Raw genomic sequence first — 22,243 nt, forward strand, 5'->3', positions numbered from 1 at the left:
TAGATCCAGTGTTATTTATTACACATTCAACTTACCTAGTATTTAATAAATTACTCAAGAAAATTGTAGAAATAATTTGAAGAAGTTTGATTCCTTTGAAATAGAAATTGATTATGCATAAAATTTATTATTCAATTCAGTTTTAACAAAAAGTTATCTAACTATTATTCATTTTATATTCAATTTTTTTTAATCAGAATCAATTATATATAATTATTTACTCAAAATCAATTTTTTTATCATTCGACTAAATATAAGCTTAAATTATGTCAAATCTTACCCCTCATTATTTTGGACTATATAGAATGGTGATCATTCCTCTATATTTCGCATAGAGATTTTGATGTCAAAATTTATGTATTTATTTGATTGTATTTATTATTGAAGTGTAATCATAATTTAGTTAACATTTTATTTGAGTGTCATTTAAGAGTTTAATTTGAGATACATTTGGTTTGACAACTCAGCTTCTGAGTGTGTATAAATACTAAAGTTATGTTCAGATAGAATAGAATGAATCAGTTATAACTTAATTTTAATGAGCGTGGAAACAGTGGCTTGAACACGAAACTTCAAGTCTTTGATGGAAATAATTGGAATTGATGGATGATTCAGATGCATGTGTTGTTTGGTGCTCAAGATGTTCATGGTCTCGTCAATAACGGTTATGCAGTTGTTGCAACAGATGCAACTAAAGCATAAAGAAACACGCATAGAGAGATAAGGAAGGAGGATCGGAAAGCTCTGTTATACATCCATCAATGTGTGAATCCGAACGTGTTTAAGAAGATCGTTGATTCAACAACAGCAAAGGCTGTGTGGGACACACTGGTACGTTGCTATAAAGGTGGTGCAACAGTGAAGAAGGTGAAGTTTCGGTCTCTACGGAAGCAGTATGAGAATCTTAATATGAAGAACAATGAAAAGGTATCAAATTACATCTCTAGAGTGATTCTATTCACAAATGAGATGAAATCTTATGGATAGACTCTCTCTGAACAAGTAATCATTGAAAAGGTACTAAAGTCACTTACTCATCAGTTTGATTATATTGTTGTATCAATTGAACACTCTAAGCACCTTAGCATCATGAGAATTGAAGAGCCGCAAATTAGTCTAGAGGCACAAGAGTTGCGTCTGACTGAGAAAAACTCTGAAAGAGAGGTAGAGCAGACTCTAAAAGTATCTTCTGGTAAAAAGAATCAAAAGTAGTCTTGGTGGGAGGCCAAAAAGAGACATGGTGGATCAGAAGTCAGAAGTCTCCAACTCTGATGAGAAAAAACATCAAAAGGGAAAGGAGAAGTTTGACAAGAAGAAGGTGCAATCTTACAATTGTAAGAAGTTTGGCCACTTTGTTATTGATTGTTGGTCAAACAAGGAAAGGAAATCAGAAGAAGCAAACATAGCCAGAGGAGAGTCTGATGATAAACATGTGCTATTGATGGATTCTGAATCTGATGGTGGATATCTGGTAGACTAGTTGTATATGGACATTGGTTGCTCAAATCACTTAACTGGAAACAAATAATGGCTAATTAATGTTGATTATAGAAAGAGGACAAAAATCAGATGTGTTAATGGTAAGTATCTGAATCCTGAAGAAATGGGAAATGTCAAGGTCATAGTGAAGAATGTCAAAATTGTTATGATCAAAGATGTTTGATGTGTTCCTGACATGAAGAACAATCTGATGGGTGTAGGCCATCTAATTGAGAAAGGTTTCTCAATTACTATGAAGGACAATCTTTTGAAGTTGTATGATTCTGATCAGAAACTGATTATGCAGTATGAATAGGGAAGCAACAAAACATTCAAGGTGAATGTGGAAGCAACTGAAACTAAATGACTTAGTACATAAGATGCTAAAGGTGACAATGAGTTATGGCACAAGAGATTGGGGCATCTAAACTTCAGAAGCTTAGGACATATGAGTTCTAAGAAGCTGGTAATGTTTGGTGAGTTTCAGAAGTTCAAGGTGAAGGCTGAAAAACAGAGTGGTCAGAAGCTGAAAATTCTCAAAACTGATGGTGGAGGTGAGTATAACTCTACAGAGTTTAAGAAATATTGTGAGGATAATGGAACTGAGCATAAGGTGACTGCTCCTTACACCCCTCAACACAATGGTCTTACTTAAAAATGAAACATAACTTTGCTTTATAAGATAAGAAGCACGCTGAAGGAGAAGAAGATCCCTCACACCTTACGGGGAGAAGTTGTTGCCACTACAACATATGTGCTTAATAGATGTCCAACTAAGAAACTAAAGGAAATTGTTCCCTTTTGAGAAGTGGACTGGAGATAAGAAAAGTGCGAGTCATCTTAAAGTGTTTGGTTCTATTTGTTATAAACATATCTCAGATGCCGAGTCATGTTGCTTGTAGGACAAAAGCAGAGATATGTTGCTTGTAGGATACCACAATATAAGTGCTTGTAAGTTTTATTGTTTTGTCACTAATCCGACTCTGAAGGAGAATCTGCTTCTGAAGGAGATTATGAGTCTGAAGATGAGTCAAAGTTTGAAGGTGATACTGATGTTGAAGGAGAGTCTGAAGGTGAGTTTGACTCTAAAGGTGAATCTTAGTCTAATCCAGATTATGATGATGATCTAGACTCCGGTGGTAATCATACATGTGAAGGTGATTATGCCTCTGAAGGTGGACTAGACTCTGAAGATAGTCAAACCTCTGATACTGTTCCAGCATCTGAAGAAGATTCTGAACAAGTTAAAAGACCACAAAGAATCAGACAAATACCAAGAAGATTTGCAGAGTTTGACATGTTACAAGATATTGAGATAGACTCTGAAAGAGAAGTCATTCAATATGCCATGTTAGTAGACTATAAACCAGTCAATACTAAAGAAGCTCTCAAGAAGAAAGTGTGGATGAAGGTCGTGAAAAAAGAACTTGAGGCTATAGAAAGAGACAAGACTTATGAGTTGACTGAGCTTCCAAAGAGAAAGAAAATCATTAGTGTGAGATGGGTTTACAAGGTGAAACTGAAGCCAGATGGATCAATTGGCCAACACAAAGAAAGGTTAGTAACTATAGGATTTCAACATAAATCTGGATTAGATTACTTTGAAGTGTTTGCACTCGTAACTAGACATGAAATAATCAGACTGGTGATTGTTATAGCTGCTAATAGAAATTGGCCTCTTATGCATTTAGATTTAAAATCTGCATTTCTGAATGGTTTTTTACAATAAGAAGTTTATGTGTCACAACCTCCTGGATTTGTGAAAACGAGTCGGGAAAAGATGATGTACAAGTTGCATAGAGCCTTGTATGGACTGAAACAAGCTCCTAGTGCTTGAAATCTGAAAGTTGATTCATTTTTTAAGCTTTAAGGATTCAGAAAATGTGAGATGGAGTATGGTGTTTATGTTCAACATACAACTAATAGCAATATGATTTTGGCGTGTCTCTATGTTGATGACATATTGCTAACATGAAGTTGTTGAGATAACTATGTTCAAGAAGGTGCTAATGAATGAGTTTGAGATGACTGCTCTAGAAAAGATGGTATATTTTTTAGGGATGGGGATTCTATACTCTGAGAAGGATATAATTTTGTATAAGCTAAAGTATTAACTTGAGATACTAAAGAGATTTGAGCTTACAAATTGCAAGTCTACAATCACACCTGCTAAAACAAATCAAAGTTTGATTTTGATGTTGAGGGTGATGATATAGATGCTACAACTTTTAGACAGTTGGTTGGCTCATTGAGATATCTCTGTAATACCAGACCTTACATTTGCTATACAGTTGGAGTAGTGAGTAGGTTCGTGAACAAATCAAAGTGATTACATTATCAAGTTGCTGTCAGGATACTGAGGTATATTAAGGGGACTCTGAAGTATGAAATTTTGTTCCCTTCTAGTGCTGAATATGATTCAGAGTTGAGATGTTATTCAAACTCTTATTAGTATATAGAGAGAGAGTTTACTTCTGGATCTTTTTTTCAAGTATCTGGGAGGTGTCATTTCTTAGTGTTCCAAGAAGCAACCATTGGTTGCATTGTCAACCCGTGAAGCTGAGTATATTGCAGGTGCTTTGTCTGCTTTCAAGCTGTGTGGATTCTAAACTTGTTGCAAGATCTGAAGATAAATGTGAGCAAACATGTGAAGCTAATGATTGACAATAAATAAGTTATAAGTCTTGTCAAGAATCCAGTGTTGCATGGAAGAAACAAACACATTGACACAAAGTTCTATTTTCTATGCAACCAGGTTCAGAATAGAGTGTTTGAAATTGCTCACTATAGCATTTAGAAACAAGTTGCAGATGTGTTGACCAAAACTATCAAAATTGAACATATTATCCAATTGAGGGATGTAATTGATGTTGTTGATTTTGGTTCTGAATGTGGATTAAAGGATGATATTAAAGTGTAATCCTAATTCGGTTAGCATTTCATATGGGTGTCATTTAAAAGTTTAATTTACGATGCATTTAGTTTGACAACTCAACTTCTAAGCGTGTATAAATACTAAACTTTTGTTCAGTTAGAATATAATGAATCAATTGTAACAAAATTTTAATTTCAATAATAGAAGTTAGTTACAGATTTACATTACCCCTTCTTCCATCTTCTTCATCTTCATCTTCTTCCTTCTTGTGCACCAATATTTATAAATTCATTAAAAAAATTAAAAAGTTTGTGATATTTTATACTTCCTTTTTTATATTATAAGGTATTTTGAAAGAAAAATTTGTAATTAATTATAAGTCATTTTACAATCTCAATAAATTATTAATATTATTTTTTTATTATACTCTTAAATATTTTTTATTTTATTTTTTGTTTCTCATAAGATTCATGAATGACAATTTTGTATTTATTATTATTTTTTTATGCAACAATAATTACTTACTTTTTTAATACATGTGAAAATACGATTTATAATTAAAAATAGATATAATTATTTATTATTAATTAATATTAGTTTTAATTTTATTTTATATATATATATAGTTTTTTTAAAATCATATATTTATAATGATGAGGAATGATAACAGCACTACTAATTGTTTAAACACATCAATTATTTAATAAATTTAAAAAGATAAAATTTATTTATAATATCAGAGGATGTATGACTTTTTATTTGTTAAACTTTCTACACATAAATAGCATCTCTAATTAGAAGGAAAAAAAAGCATCTCTCACTTCATATAAACTGGTCAAAGTCAGAGAAACTAACTCTCTGAATGGATAAGAAACTAGTGGATGATTTTTTTTCATGATCAAGTGGATGAGTTCTTGCTTTTAATCGCAAAACAGAAAAATAAAATAAAGTAAAATAAATAAATAAATAATAAAGTCCTTTATTGGGACTCATGAAAGCTTTCTACAGATCGTACTACCAAACGATCGTATCCATCCTTTTTTTGTCTTCTAGTATACCTCTTTTTTGCTTTTCTTTCTTTATAATTACATCATGTAGTATACACATTTAATTTGATAAATATTGGTAAAACTAATTAAAAGGAATGATCGTAGTGAATATATGCACTTTCAAGTGTAAATCAAAGTAAAACTTTAAATTTTGTTATCTTTTAAGCACACATTTTGTTATTATATAAATGTTATATAAATGAAAAATTAATTTGAAAACATAAATAAGTTGGGGTGGATGGGGAACTTCACTAGTCTTTTTTTTTTTTTTGTATTATACACATTTTAATAATTTGTTTATTATTAAAAATATCATAACTATTTCAAAACCAGCTTCCGATTAAACGTAAAAAATATTTTTTTTTTAAGTTTATTTTTTTTTCTTCTAGTTCTAGTTTGTCTTTAGACTTAATCTTTTAGATTAAATAGTGGATGACCTATTAGAAAATGAAAATTTTAGTATTAGTAGGGATCAAATAATTCTACCTTCTTCTTAACAATTTTTTTGGGTGCATTATTTTTTTAAAAAAGTTTTAAAATTTTAAGTAACTTTAATGTTTCAATTGATTTTTTTTAATTTGTTTTTGTTTGGATACAATATTAAATTATTCATTGCAATTTTTTTTTTATAAATTTTAAAATTTATGAGTTATATTTAAAATTAAAAAAATCAGTTTGGAATTTTTGTAAATTTTTAAAATATTGATTTTTAATTTTTGAAAGTTTTATGGATCATTATATTTTTTTAATATATATATATATATATATATATATATATATATATATATATATATATATATATATATATATATATATATATATATATATATATATATATATTATATATATATATATATATATATATATATATGAGAATCAATTACAAAATAAATAAAAATAAAAATAAAAAGATAATATCCAATTTCACCTTCACATGTATAGAGTAGGAGGCTTTTTTTTTATTTAAAAAAATTAAACTCAAACGAATACTTTATAAATTTTTATCATTTTAAAAATCACTTTTCTTCGTTAAAACCGTTCATTTAAATACACGTTCTTTGTCTAAAAGGGAACTAATATATTAAGAAAGGAACAAAAATACAAAAAGAGAGGATTAGACCAAAACTTTCTCAGAGATTAACAAAATGATAATATGGACGTCTAACTTGTTGTGCACAAGCAAGGGGATAAGAGCTCCCGAAGGTATGTCCCAAGTCAGTGGCAAAGAGGAATTAATAGCCAACGACGCTAACAGATTCGTAGATTCGCACATTGAATGTTCTTGCCTCCTTTTTGGTTGAATCTTGGTTGATTATAAGATTGAGGGTACCCATACAACTTATAACAATAGGGCCTTATATGAACATATTACATATCTTCTATAGTGGTGACATCTCCATGATGAGTTATTATTTCTTATTTATTGAGGGTACATATGTTGAGCAGGATGCTGGATGCTGAGACGTATGGTCCACCATATATACTTTAGTCTTCTTCACAAGGGAAACAAATTCCTTAGTGAGAACTTTTGCTTCTTTGTTCATGGAGCTGGAGTCAAAAACATACTCCCTTCATATCATTATCTATCTTTCCAACATCTAGAATTTCATCAAGAGCATTAGAACCATTGTTCAACATACGCTCAGACTTTGTCATATTATCAAGCTTAGTTTTAACAAGGTAACTTTCTCTTTCAGACTTGCAATGGTTGAGTCAAGTTTCTCTTTTCTAGAAGTAGAACTTTTATATATTTCTTTTGTTTCTCTATTACCATGCATGCATGCTTCCACTGATTGTACAATAATTTGTATGTTTCAACTAACTCTTCATCGGTGATTTATTCATCATTAGACTCACTACAAGAATCATGTTTTCCCGTGAAAGTCATAACATTGTTAGCTATTTATTCTTCACTCTCATTATCAAAATCATACCAAGTGTTTGACAATACCTTTTTCTGTTTCTTTAAGAATGTAGAAAATTCTGTTTTAATGTGACCAAAACCTTCACATTCAAAATATTGAATTCCTTTGCCAGTGTTGGGTTTGTATTCATCATTGCTTTTGTGTCGGGGATCGATTTTCTTGAAGTTGTCTGGCACTTTGTCTGCAACATTTGTTCTCCACTTCCTGTCCACTCTCTTTAAAGCTTTATTAAACTTTATACCAACCAGAGCTATAACATCTGATAGGCTTTCTTAAGTATCACATTGATCTTCATCATCTTCAATCTTTGATACAAATGTAATACTCTTGTTTTTCTCTTCAGTTCTATCATTTATTGTCATCTCAAAGGTTTGCAAAGATCCAATTGGTTCGTCCACTTTGATGTTGCTAATGTATTGGGCCTCTTCAATAGTCGTAACGTTCATAACAAACCTTTTAGGTAAGGATCTTAATATCTTTCTGGCCAGTTTTTCTTCAGACATCTTTTCTCCTAAAGCAAAAGAGGTGTTGGAAATTTCATGCATCTTTATGTTGAAGTCTAATCTAGATTTATCTTCCTTAATTCTCATATTTTCAAACTCTGTTGTGAGGAGCTGCAACCTTCATATACGTACTTTGAAGGTGCCTTCATGTGCAGTTTTGAGAATTTCTCACGCCTCTTTGCCTTCACTAAATGTGTTGATCAATTTAAACATGTTCTTGTCCACACCATTGAAAATAGCATTCAAGGCCTTGGAATTTCCAAGAGATTTTTCATCTTCACCATTAGTCCATTCAACTTCTGGCTTTAGGATTGATGTTCTATCTTAAGAGATAGTCACAAGGTGTTACCAACCTCTTCCATGTTTTGTTGTCCATGGACTTAAGAAAATAAATCATTTTAGCCTTCCAATAATCATAGTTGGTATCATCCAAAATAGGTGGTCTATTGCCTGACCCTCATTCCTTAGTATTATCCATTTGAACAAAAAGTATCCTCCTTAGAGCTCACACAAAGAGAACAATGTGTCTGCTTTGATGCCAATTGAAGTTATGTTATAGAGGGACAGATGGTGGACAAGATGTCTGGGAAAATGTGTACCATAATTTAAAACAGTTTGAGAGATATTAAGGAATTGAAATAGAAAGCAATAAAGAGCACAAGAGAATTATTAACCTAGTTCAGTACAACAACACCTGCATTTGGGGGCCTTCTAACCCAAGAAAGAAAATTCACTCTCAATAGTATTAGTACAATTAGTCTTAGATAAACAACCACATGTTTACTTCTTAATACTACCTGTGTCTTCTATTTAGGATTCCCCTTAAATATGAGAACCCCCCCCCCCCCCCCCCACCCCACCCCACCCCCCACCCACTTTCTCTCAATCACTATCCTAATGATCAATGCTTTCAAAAGATTACAAATATTGAATTACAACTCAAATAACAATCCACCTCTAAGCCTTGAATATTCAGGTTAGGCTTCTTTTAGAGGTTTACAACAAACAACAATACAAAGACTCAAAGAACAAAAACCCTAACATATTAGATTTTCAATACTTGCTTCGTGTGTCTTTAAAGGTATGGATGAGTCTATTTAAATAACAAGCTATCTTATGGGCTTTTTCAAATGCGCATTAGATTTGAGAACAACCATATTTGATTTGCTTTAAAAATATCCACAAAAAGATTTGATTTGATTTGATCTTTATTCAATATTAAATCTTCATATAAATTGATTTAGTCTTGATAGATCTTTTAGCAAATCTTATTAAATAACATATTGCTAAAAGATATAAATCATGAATGACAAATATCCTTGGAACCAAATAAAAAACGTGTTGGCAAATTTACTCACTGAATATATCTTCCAGATTGAGGATAAATGTTGCACACATGCTGGAACATCTTGTCCCACATGTTGCATCTTCACCAAAAATATATTTTGAACTATCCATATTGTTTTATCAAATGTAACTAACCAAAGGAACAACAATCTTGGGTTTGGAAGTTCTGCCTCCCAAAAAAGATTAAGTTTTTTTTTGTTGTCTTGTAATAACTCCGTTTCTACTCTTTATGTGCTTAATCATCAAAACATGATAACCTCTACTTCATGACCAAATACGGGATGAGAGATTATTCTCTCATTCATTGTGTTCGATATTACAATGTTTATTGAAACTATTTGCTTAACCTTGGATTCTCTCTTACATGTTTTTTTGTCGACCCATGATTCTAAAGTCTAACTTAAAAATGGAAGTTTTAACAAACAATACCCCTTATTTATTCCAGGTATCTAGCAGGTTTGGAGAAGAAGAAACTCAACTTGCATCTCCCATGATCCCATTCCCTTGTACCACCTTTATTTGGTTGCTCGCTCCATGGTATACTCCTTATGCACTTGCTTCAACAACCATCATCACAAGCACATTAAAGAATGTCTCATCAAATGAAACTCCCTATCAAATGAAATTCCATCAACCATTAATGCACTATTAATAATGTTTATGGAAGTTGTAACGATACTCACATTGGCTTTAGTTGAATCATTCAAAATTCATTCGAGGTTTAGCAGTGTCGCTTATTTAGCTTCATTCTAAACTATTTTGAAATTCTCCATGCAGGGAAAATACACTATTCACCTATGCTTCTCTCTTGCCAATAATATGGACCTTTAAAACTCGATTTTCTACATTGACTCATCTCTGCGTTTTACTCTCATTGAGATCCCTTAAGGAATCACCTTAAACATTTTGATTCAAGACATCAATGATATACTTTTTAGTGTCAAGTTGTTCACATTTTTCACAAAAAAATGAAGATGTTGATTTTATGACCAACATTAAAAATGCCTCAAACATTGACATCAGAACGCATGGTCTCTTTTTTCCTAGACTAAGCAACATCCTTGCAATATATTATGCATGCCTTTTTAAATGTATTTCTTTTTAATCTTGTAACCAAAAAATATATACTACTCCCTCTGTTCCTTTATAAGTGTCACTTTCTTGAAAAAAAAAATTGTTTCTTTTTAATTGTCACTTACAAAGTTCAAGGTAGTATTAATTGCAATTTTGTCAAGATTACCCCTAGATAATGATTGCAGAGAGAGAAAAAGTAAAGTGAATGTAATAAATAATTAAAGGTATTATAGGTAAAAGAAGAATTATTGTTTGAAAAGTAACAATAATGATTAGCTTCCTTGATATATGTAAAAAATCAAAAAGTGACACTTAAAAAGGAACGGAGGGAGTAGTATTAATTTCATTAAACGTTTTTTATTAATTATGTGGACCAAATGATTGATCAACTAATTAAGGTTAATCTAAAAAAACTTCTTAGTCCTTTGTCACACACACACATACTTTGCTACCGACCCCCCACACGCAGTACTAAGAAAATAAATGCAGTACTTGTCTTAATGAATTGTTAGTTGGAATTGTTGCCCCACAAGGATCTTCATCCAGCTGGGTGATAGTGGGTTCCACAACACAAAGTCAGAGGTTAATGATAATGTTTTCCACGTCACCATGAAATACCATAACGGTACGTAATCACAACCATTGACCTTTCTCAAATTCCACGACAACCTACTTTCTTTTTTTCCTTTCTTTTCACTCTCCCGCTCTTTTTATAATGATCACACATAACTTAACACTTAATACATTTTTTATAAGAATAATAAATATTTTTCATAATTTAAATAAAATTTATATTTGTATACATTTTTCCTCAAATAGAACTCATTAAGATATACAAGACATTAAATTTATTGATAATTGATACACCATCGGTCACTATTATAAATAATAAAAGAAATTTAAAATTCAAAATAAATAATGTATATTTAAATCATTATTATATATTAGATATATTAATTATTTAATAAATTTTTATTTATTTATAATAGTGACGTTTTAAAAATTAACACAATTACAAATCATAAAAAATAATTACAAGTATGTTAGAATAAAAATATTGTGATTGAAAATTTAAAAGAAATTTATATTAAAAAAAATTCAAGATAATTTCATATTTAAGGATGATATTTTCTCTATTCCACACTGAATGATTCAATTATCAATTTTATATCTTAATCATTATTACATTTATTCATTCAATTAAATTTTTGTAATTTGTGTAACAATCTTTAAAAAAAAATTGGGACAGTTGAAATATTACGAATAGATCACTCCCTTTAGAATCTCAAATATTTGAAGATACAAAAACAGAGTATCTTGACCAAAATTCGAGTAGGACTTCAATTCACCGCAATTGTAGAGATGATACATTCACGCTCTCAATGACAATGGATCATTAGATTGAAATCAGATATTCATTACTATTATTTGAAAAATCAACTCTATTATATCTGAACCACTCAATTTCAATCTTATGGTTATGAATGTTGTGATTGCATAACAGCACTATGACGCCCACTGCAGCCAATCCAATTTCATTGGGGTGTTTGTGTTTTTTGACTAATCAATAATGCAACATACCGACAGAAATATGATTTTGTCCGGGGATTTAGAAACATTCATCTAAAAAATCTAAAAGTAGGTCAAACAAAGTATCCCCGTTTTGACTCGATCATAGTTCTACTCCTATCTAGCTAGGCAACCTGCCCTAGCTAAGTGTGACCCTTGACTAGCACATATCCGACATCAACCACTCTCTCATGGCCCGTGAACACACAGGACACCTCAATCAAAATCCAGAATGAGTATAGTCCTAACCAGCCTTTCCATTCATTCTACCAAACTTTCCAAACTTCTGTGCAGTTTTACTCTTCAATAGTATAGCACTCTCTTTCAAAACTCTTTTGAGCAACGTTATGGTGATTCTCTAGCAATGAGATCACATTCAAGAGAGTCCTAAAAAACTTGAGCAGTTAAAAAATCAATCAATGCCGAAGAGGACATCTAATAGTAGAAAACTTCCTATGATATAAAGATGGTCAACAAAGTGTTCCACAAGTCTACTAAGTGAAGTTCCCTTCAATTATTTTTGCATTTCTTACCAAACAAACTTGATATTCAAATCAGAGATTATGATTATCTACTACAATTGATAACCTATTTAAGGCACCGAAAACTGTGGGAGGGAGGGGGGATAGATGTGAAAAGTAGTCAAAATATTAAATATTGTCTTACCAAAGTAAACAAATTCTACTATATGTACATCAACTACTCCCACGCTTAAAATGTTCTCGAATAAACCTTTCGGCGTGAGCTGGGTACTTCTCTCTAATGTATTCCCGAAGGCACTTCTGATATGAGAAATCAATCCAGCCACCATCAGTTCTTACAACAAAAAGACACCTGGAGTGTCGAAATTGGGGATGACGATCAACCTGCAATGAAAATAAGTCACATGTACATTTTATGAAGATAACCACAGCAGGTCATCCACAAACAAATCCAAACAATAGTAATTTAATTAATGTTTTTAAGGTCAGTTGATGTAAATTTTATGGAAAAAGGAAATAATATGAAACAAAGATTACAATTTTTCAACTAAAATTCAGCATCCAAGGACCCCGTGACAGGATTAAAGGCCTTTAGCCCCTTACTATCAAAATTTAATTGAAAACAGAACTGTAGGTCAAACCAAAAATATTCAAATAAATTGCAATAGGCAAGCCAACTAAGGCATAAGTTATTAGAATTCTGATAGGCCTAGTCCAATGGAGGGGACACTTTGATGAGCTTTAAGCATGATAAGCTCAAGGTTCGGAGAGTTTATGAAAGAAAAAGAGTGGTGAGGCACTTAGGCAGTTAGTTAGAGAGTTCTTATAAAAAGTAGCGACGCAAGGTGTGTGTGCCTCATGTCATGATTTCTGTTATGATTTGAAATAGGGAGAGGGAGAGACTCATTTCTTCTTTCTTTTGAGGATCTCTCAACACCGGACTTGTAATAAGGATTTCATTTCCAATTTCCAGTTACTGAATATAAAACTCACAGTTTCATTCACCTTTTCAATTACACTGATCTATCAATTGGTTCGACTTGACATTGTTCATGCCCTAAAGAATGGTTAATAGCCAATGTAGTGGAGCACCCTATGAACCATTTGGAGGCTCTTATGGAGGCTGTGCAGGAAGCTATCCTGGCCGAGATGAGGAGGTTTCTGGAGACTCATTCACAGTACAAGAGCACGCCTTTAAGCGATGGAGCAACTTCTTCGTTGGACAGATTTCGCCACTCGGTGAAGGTGGAAAAATCACCTTTTAATGGCGAAGAGCTGGTCATGTGGATTACGAGAGCAGAAACTTTCTTCTTCGAAGTTCAACGTGTTTTTGAAGTGCATTTTCAGCTCAACAAGCTCAATATGGAGGGTCAAACCATCCACTGGTTTAACCTTTGGAGGGAATCAGTGGAGTTTTGGCGTGGGACAACCTCAAAGAAGCCTTGATTTTTCATTTTTGCGTGGCCAGCCGTTTAAAGAACTCGAGGACCTCAAGCAATCCGGGTCTGTTGAAGATTACATTTATGAATATGAGCTCTACTCATCCTAGTGGGGGCCGGTTGCCTGAAATACAATTTTTGGAATGTTTTGTGGGAGGTTTACACCATGATATTATGCAACTTGCACGTGATGTGGAAGCAGAAGTCACTATTGTTGAACTGCTGAGTCACGGTCACACTTCAAATCGGGTTATAATTTGTTTGGGCCTTGTTCTCAAAAGTTGTGATCCTCTTGTAAGGGGGATCAACATGGGCATTCTAACTCGGACCATTGTGGGTCCATTGAGAAGTCGGGCATGACCCGTGCGCAATCGGTTTCATTGTTTGCAAACAGCTCTGCAACTCATCCAACTTTTTCCACGTCAAGCTCTAAGGGGAGTTCTCGTGAGGATGGTCGTTGCAACCCAACTCGTGGGGTGCATCGTTTGCCTTACTCAGATGTCCAAGAGAGGCGACCAAAGGATCCGCGTTTGCAATGAAACAAACGTTAGCATTTGCTCCACCAATGTCTTGTGAAGCAATTGCATGTCATTCTCTTGGGGGGAGATGAGGCAGTTAATGATGAAGGCAAGATTGTGGTGTTGAATGCTACTGAATAAGAGTTCAGAGGTTGATTATCTTGAATGCAAAGAGATGGGGTGTTTAGCATAACAAATTCTTTATGCTCTGTCATGAAGACCGGGTGTTTGGAAGGATATTTGAAGGGGGCTTCATTGTTGGTGCTAATTGACAGTGACGCCACCCATTATTTCATCACCCTATGTGATTCTGGGGTTGTTTGGCTTGAAATTTTGGCCAAGGTTACTGTTAATTGGTGGCACATGTCTATGGCGTTTAATTATCTTGGGCACCCCATTACTTTTTGCAAGGACAATCCAATCGTGAAGCTTTGGTTCCTCTACAGTTTAGTGACTAATGTGTCTCATTACGTGTCCTTGCAAGGGTGTCCAACAGCCTATTAATATTTCTAAGGAAATTCAGGGGTTACCACCCCCTAGAAATGTTTCTTATTATTTTCCTTTGTTGCATGGGGCTGGTTCCGTTAATGTGCGACCTTATAGATATCTCCATTACCAAAAAAATGAGAATGAATCCCAAGTTAGATATCTGATGCAGGAGGGGGTAATTAGAAACAGTGCTAGTGTTTTATCTAGTCCTATGATTTTGGTGAAAAAGAAAGACAATTTGTGACGGATGTGTATGGATTATAAAGTCTTAAATAAGCATCCTATTCCAGTGGTAGATGAAGTATTGGATAAGCTTTTTTGTGCGGGGTATTTTTCTAATATCAATCTTAAATCGGCATATTACCAAATTTGTATAAAGGAGGATATCCATAAGACGATTTTTCGCACTCATGAGGATCACTATCAGAATTTGGTTAGACCCTTTGGTTTAATGAAACCCCCAGTTATTTTTCAGTGTGTGATGAATGCTATTTTAAAGCCGTTCACTCATTTAGCAGTAAGGTAAGGAGCTGCAGGCAGCAGTGCAGCAAGACATGGTTCTAAAGAGCATCTATGACTGTGGTTCATGACCGAGGTCAAACCTGGGTATTCAGTCACAGTGCAAGGAGTACTCTTCTATAAGTACAGATTGGTGATTCCTGCAAATTCCTCCATAATTTCTGATTTACTAAGGCTTGAGCAAAGTGTGTGGCCAATTTTGTTATAATAGAATAAATTATCTCTTCCCAGAGGAGCTTTGGTAATCTTTTCAGTGAGAACCTTACAGGCTGGGCAGAGAGAGCATTATCTCTTCCCAAAGGAGCTTTGCTAATAATAGTTTTTTTCAATCAATAATACTGTTTGGGGCCAGCCAAACGGCCCAATAAAACTGATCCAATTCAAAGGTCCAATGTAGAGTTTCGCCTGCATAAAGACGACAAACAGGTTAAACCTCGCCATGAAGCCGCACACCAAAACCCGGCACCATGCCCATTGCAGCCGTTGGGATCAATCCAACAGCCTCCGGCATCCACGCTACGTTCATTGGGGGCGATTTTAACCATTGCTGGTATATAAGCGCAATCACACGCCACACCAAGTTACAAGTCCATTTTACCCTTACAAATTACACCTCTCTGACCTCACTAACTTGGACGTTGGAGAGTTAACCTTAGAAGTACACCCTCTTCTCTACTCTACCCATCGAAGACTCTTGTTGCCATACCAGAAAGCTTCTACGGTGACCTTTACCAACATATCATCAATTTCTTGTTCCACCTCGGAACAAATACTATTTCTCATGTCTCTCTCAATTCAGATTCCTAACATATATGAAGAATAAGTTTAATAGGACGTGCAAATTCTTGTTTAAAAGTAGCAATTGGAAAATCATCACAAGTCTCCAGGGTTTATGTATCTACTATTCATCATATAAAGTCACATGAAAATAAAGGGAGATATCTATTCACTAAAAATAGAAGGGAGATGGATTCATGCAAGGTTAATTAAATAGAGCAATACTTCTAGTGAAACAAGTAATAGAAAGGAAATATTATATGATGCAGCTATAGTACTAGGACTAGCAACATAGGAAATATATATTATATTGCTAAAAAGGCCAAAAAGAAAGTAAGGTCCCTATTGTTGATCGGATACTGAATTTGGGTCTTATCCAATAGAAAGACTTAATAGAAAATTGGTTATGACTGCTTTATGTCAGAAGGGGAAAAGGTGGTTATATAAGGACACAGATAGCAAGGAGTAACTCGGTATGTGTATTTTCAGTTAGAAATCTTTTGGATTGGATAGAGTGAGAATCATCTCTCCTCTGAGGAGCACTTGCCTCTAGGATTATAGGAATTCCTCTATGAAATAGTTTTAATTTCAATCAATAATACAATTTCCATTCGTCTGAATTTTGAGTTTCTATGATTGGTTCGAACTATTGGATACCGCTGGAAATTTCCAGATAACTGTCGGAAACTGTCAGATAATTGTTGGATAACTGTCAGAAACTGTTGGAAACTGTCGGATTCTCAAGGGGGAGCCAACATTCATTTCATTTAAGATGATTGAGGAAGAAAAAGTGTTAGAAGCAGGAATGACTATGAAAATTGACGCAGTAGAAACAAGAATGGAAAGATTGGAGGAATTTGTCCAATCGTTTGTGTCGGAGTTTCATCAATTGCTGAAGGCGGAGATGGCAAAGCATTTGGGGCATGTTCTCACAAAAAACATTAGTTCCAGTTAGAACATGTTGCCGGTAAAAAGTATGTTAAATAACCATCGGGAAACTGAGTTCCAAAGAGGTGATACTGGAAAAAGAAGATGGAAGAGGAGAAGAAACAAGCCAAGAAACCAAACAACACGGAAGAGGAACAAGTCGTGCACAACTTGCAACTTTTGTCTAGTATGCCGCTATCAAATCCACTCCCAACAATCCGTCTTTTGAATTAAAACCGCTAAACAACTGTCTTTTTATGGTGGATCTTCCTTGGCGTGTGTTACCTCCACTAATCGTCCAAAGGTTGCCATTAGAGATGACTATGAACGAAGCACAATGGAAGTTCATATCTACAGATACAACTAGGCTGAAAGAGGAAGAAGAATTGGGCACGGTTATGGATCTAGTGGAAGAGCCACAAAATCATCTCAACTCAGTCCTTTGTGTCAAAGCAGATCAGATCAAGTGCGTTTCATCACTACTGAGATAGAGAAGGATCTAGAAACACCACTAAGGACAAAAATGGTAATTTTTAAGACGGGGATCATTCTAATTATATTAAGTGCTAAATGGATAATAGGTGAGTTGGGTCTCACTCTAACCCTATCGGATCAGACCCATAATAAATATAGTAAGTGGGATAAAAGAATTGTAAAGGGGGTTGGTTTAATTTCTATTTTAGGTGGACCTTTCCAATTTAATTGGGCTCATGGACAGTGGTCTCTCTTGAGCAAAGGTGTAGGGGCAGATAGGGGAACCCAAGCAACACAGTCATTATGGTTAAAATGTTAGAAACAGTGCAAATGAAGAAAGGTAATGAGATTTATGAGGCAAAACTGTTTGATGCAAAAGAATCCAGCTCAAGCGTTTGTATTGCAAGGAGTAGGGGTACCTTATATGGTCACAGAGCATGTTGGTGGCGACAATTTCTCAAGGCAATGCTATCCCAGATTCTTCCACAATATATGAAGAAAATCACTGTACATTTTTGGAAATTGTCCATTTGGATGATTGGAACTAAAAAGTTGACACTCATAATGCGTAGGTGTGACTGTACCAATGTCCCTTTGGTTCCAAGCATGTTTGTCTTATTTCCAACAATGGCTGAATTACTTTTGCACACAGAATTGTTGGCAGAATTCAAGTAGTAGATACAATAGGAATTCAAGCTTAAGAGTTTGTATTGCAATGGCACTTACCTACTGTCCTAGTTACTCCCTTTCTGTCCATTGTAACAGTAGCTGTCTTGTTGAAATTGTTCATGCACAAGTCTTTGGTGACTTGCAAGCTGGTCATGCCAGGGTTACACAAGTAGCTAGAAATGATAAAATTTATTCAAACCATTTTTCTTATCTCAGCCTTGAGGACAAATCTATTTTCCTGGCGGTCGGTAGTGATAGGATACTGGATTAGGGCCTTAGCCCAACAGAAAGGCTTAATAGAGAATTGGTTATAACTGCTTATGTCAGAAAGGGGAAGGGTAGTTATATAAGAAAATCCAAGGAATCATTGGAGAGAAAGGAAATCCAAGAAACAATGCACAGTATGTTCCTTTGGTTTCCACATAAATGATTGCAATTTCACATGATGACTCTCTTGAGTAGAAGATGCATATAAGTGGAAAGAATGCCATGGATTATGCAAGTTTTTTGAAGAATTTAACTTTCCATACCATTTTTTATAAATTTTCTTTTGGGTGCCTTGATTGCATGCTCATTAGCAGATAAGTTTTTTAAAATGCCAATAAAAGCACCCACTTCCTCTGTATAGAGGAAGTCTGGATAGATGGGGTCAACGTGGGGGACAAAAATAAGAAGCGAGAATGTAAGAGAAAGTTTTTGTCTAGCTATATTTCAATCAATTTATTCATTCTAATATTTTTCCTTCTACTCTCAGATAGCTAGAAAAAATTAACAAAAGCAAACATCACGCAGGAACCCGCCATTGATGATGCTTCGGAGCACCCACCAGAGCCCTTTCACCTTTCCCTCTTTCTATTCTCTATAAGAAACCCCAACCAACTTAACCAATAAAGAACACTACTTCCATTGCCTTGCCATGCCTTTGTATTAAAAAGAATACCTGAATATTTAATTTCCGGTTTCAATTGTGATGATTGTACGCATGATAAATGAGAAATTATTTAATTTACTTCATAATCATAATATGTTATATTTTGAAGTTCCCGCTTCTTGTGCAATTTTCAGAAACTTGTTATATTATATATCATGAGAATTCCAACCAGAAAGCATTGGGTCAGAGCTGATATGAATATATGAAAATGGATATGGGAAACCCAGATAACAAGGGAAGGGACTCCTCAACATTATCTAGCCAGTACGAGTCATGAGTCATGACCAATTAGAAGTATACCTTGGAAAACTTATTCGCCCACCTTGTTTGCTGACAAAGCTTATCCCAGCTAATCCAATGATTTTTCAGTAACCTACTTATTTGATTACCCAGCCAAACCTTATGCACCATTCCTCACAATAAAAGCAACTACTAATACAACCCTAGACTAAAAATATCTATCTATTATACAATAAAAGCAACTACATGTTAAAACCAATAGGTATAGCTAAAATACCAAGGTTAATTTTTTGCTGGAAAAAACTTTACAAGGAGGTAAGGTTGCCCTCCTACTCTTAAGTACAGAATATACCACAAGACATAGTGAAGGCTGACAGTTGTTCTTACAAGTTAGACAGGACCTTCCGAAGAAGACCACTAGCAGGGATGAGAAGACCTTTGAGTGGAGGTTGTTTGATCATACAAGTAGAATAACCCAACTGTTTTCAGTATTTGGAAGCTTTTGACAAACAAGGTTAAGGCAATTCCATTACCTTATAGAAGCAAACCAGAAGTCTGCTGTCTCGCCAAAAAAGTATTATGCTCGGACTAAGCTATAATACAGAAGCAGCCTTGTACTTTTTGTTTTATACAACACATCTAATATTCTAATTCAACGGGAGTAGAATTTGAAAATTTTAAAGACGTAATATCTTGGGCTAAAAGTCTTTCGTAACAAATCTAAGACCTTTATCTAATTAATACCGCTAATGCTGGCAACACAAATGCAATGTATCAACAGCATGCTAATAGTGCTTTGAATATGGCTAAAAATATCACATAAGCAGGTCATCCTTGCATAAAGAAATTTGAGACACCAAAATAATAACAATAATAATTAAACTCTAGTTCAGACATCAAATGGAAGTAGATTAAGTGTTTTTTAGATCGGTCTTATCTACTTGCATAAACATCTGAGAGACTTTTTGAAAGAGCTTATAGAAACAACTTATATCTTATATGAAAACAGTCCGGCTTTATTTCATCTTTTGTTATAAAAATAGCTAATGCATCAGACTTATATAATAAGCGCTTATGCTAAGAACGTTCAATTAACTTGTTTATGCTAAAAGCTACCAGCAATAATTGAAGTGTTAAGAAATTGCATGAAAGATTATATATACTAAAATATAGGTTAGAAGGTGTTTACCATAATGGATTCAAGACCACATCCCATCTTATCTTCAGAATGTGGATGATAAGCAAGGAGCTTCTCTACTACAGCTCTCTCATCCTCCACAGTTAATCTCCCTCCATCCATATACCTAGCGCAGAAAATCGAATACATAACTAAATCAAAGATTAAAAAACAACAATTCATTGAAACCAAATCGGAACACTAGGTTTACCTTGGCGAGTGAAGAATTTCCTTGGTAAGCAATAGAATAGGCTCAATATCGTTGAGAATCTCGTCTTCTTTATCCTTCCATCTTCGGTACTCAGGTTCATCCTCCAATTGAAGGGAACTCGACGAGTAATCACTGCGCCTGAGATTTAGCGTGTTGTTGACAGAGTTAAGTCTATCGTGTGGTTTTTCCGACGGTGGAATGATGGCGGCGCTGCACCATAGTCGGGGGCGCGCCGCAACTGCTCTGACGGTGAAGTGTTTGTAGGAATGGAAGCATGCTCGAAGTAGTAAAGCTTGTTTTAGAAGATGAGGTGCGGCCATTATTTGATTCTGGATTGAGTTCTTTGTTGCGTTAATTGATAACTGAAAATGTAGATTGAGTGAGAGTGACACAGTCGCGCCACATTGGAGTGGGGACCCCAAACACAACCGGTTCTCTCCCCACTCTAGATCGGGTCACAATCATACAGCATCAATTTAATTTTCTCATTTTGCTCTTAATTTTATTATTTTATATTCGTAAAATATAAATTAATTTCAAAAATAGCTTAGAAATAAATAATTAAATAGGAAAATGTAGGCAAATTTACCGAGATAACCCACTTTTTCGAAAAAAATCCCAAAATACCTCACTTTTCAGGAAAATTCCCAAAATACCTCACTTTTAGGAGGAGGCGCCAATTGGATTGGCGACCCCTCTTAAAAATTGCAAGGAGGAGCCAATTGGATTGGCTAAGGCACCTGCCCTAGCCAATCCAATTGGCGCCTATGTGTAATTTTTAAGAGGAGGCGTCAATCCAATTGACGACTCCCTTAAAAAAGCCTCAAATAAAAAAACCTCCAACATGAAAGTTGTAGATTGTTTCAAGACAATGAATTTGGATATAAATTTTGCATCATTTGAATTTTTTATGAGAAAGTTATGGGCAGTTGAAGTTGGACTTCTGAGTTTTTCAACTATTATCTGACCTATAATGTCTTGCATTATTTCATGTGTTTCTTTTAGGAATATGAATTTTTGTCCAACATAACATTTGAAGTAGACATCTTAAATTTTCCAATGCACTTGGTCCCACCTCAAAATAATTAAAAATGAGTGAGTTAGGTCCTTGCGAACTTGACCCAAAATTAGGGTTTCTGTCAAAACATGTGTATGTGAATTTTGCCAAAAGGGACCAACTTCAAGCCCTTCTGTTTGAATGATAAAATCCTCAAATGACAAAACCTTCAACATAAAAGTTGTAGATCTTTTCAAGATAATGAATTTGGACTAAAGTTTTACATCATTTGCAATTTTTATGAGAAAGGTATGGGCACCTGAACTTGGACTCTTTGACATTTTAACTGTTATCTGACCTATAATGTTTTGTATTATTGCATGTGTTTGTGTTAGAGTTATGAATTTTTGTCCAACATAAAAACTGAAGTAGAGATCTTAAATTTTCCAATGCACTTGGTCCCACCTCAAAATAATTAAAAATGAGTGAGTTAGGTCCTTGCGAACTTGACCTAAAATTAGGGTTTCTGTCAAAACATGTGTATGTGAATTTTGCCAAAAGGGACCAAATTC

General features: G+C 34.2%; 1 protein-coding gene across 1 annotated transcript; it reads right to left on the bottom strand.

The window, feature by feature from the left end:
* Nucleotides 1–12,300: 12,300 nt before the first annotated feature.
* LOC127088089 (protein DCL homolog, chloroplastic) lies at nucleotides 12,301–21,128 on the bottom strand. The gene is made up of 3 exons (XM_051029002.1): nucleotides 20,675–21,128; nucleotides 20,476–20,590; nucleotides 12,301–12,687 (listed from the first exon to the last, which is right to left on the bottom strand). Exons 1-3 carry the CDS (start codon nucleotides 20,992–20,994, stop codon nucleotides 12,517–12,519), a joined length of 606 nt encoding a protein of 201 aa, XP_050884959.1. The 5' UTR covers nucleotides 20,995–21,128; the 3' UTR covers nucleotides 12,301–12,516.
* Nucleotides 21,129–22,243: the final 1,115 nt, after the last annotated feature.

This window comes from Lathyrus oleraceus, chromosome 5, assembly GCF_024323335.1.
Source record: "Lathyrus oleraceus cultivar Zhongwan6 chromosome 5, CAAS_Psat_ZW6_1.0, whole genome shotgun sequence".
NCBI lineage: Eukaryota > Viridiplantae > Streptophyta > Magnoliopsida > Fabales > Fabaceae > Lathyrus > Lathyrus oleraceus.

What these genes read in the sequence shown, in the direction of transcription:
- LOC127088089 (XM_051029002.1), bottom strand. Translation starts at nt 20,994, where the DNA reads ATGGCCGCACCTCATCTTCTAAAACAAGCTTTACTACTTCGAGCATGC. An exon ending in GAAATTCTTCACTCGCCAAG is followed by an intron (nt 20,591 to 20,674) that starts GTAAACCTAGTG and finishes TTTCTGCGCTAG; the next exon opens with GTATATGGATGGAGGGAGAT. An exon ending in GTGGTCTTGAATCCATTATG is followed by an intron (nt 12,688 to 20,475) that starts GTAAACACCTTC and finishes TTTTCATTGCAG; the next exon opens with GTTGATCGTCATCCCCAATT.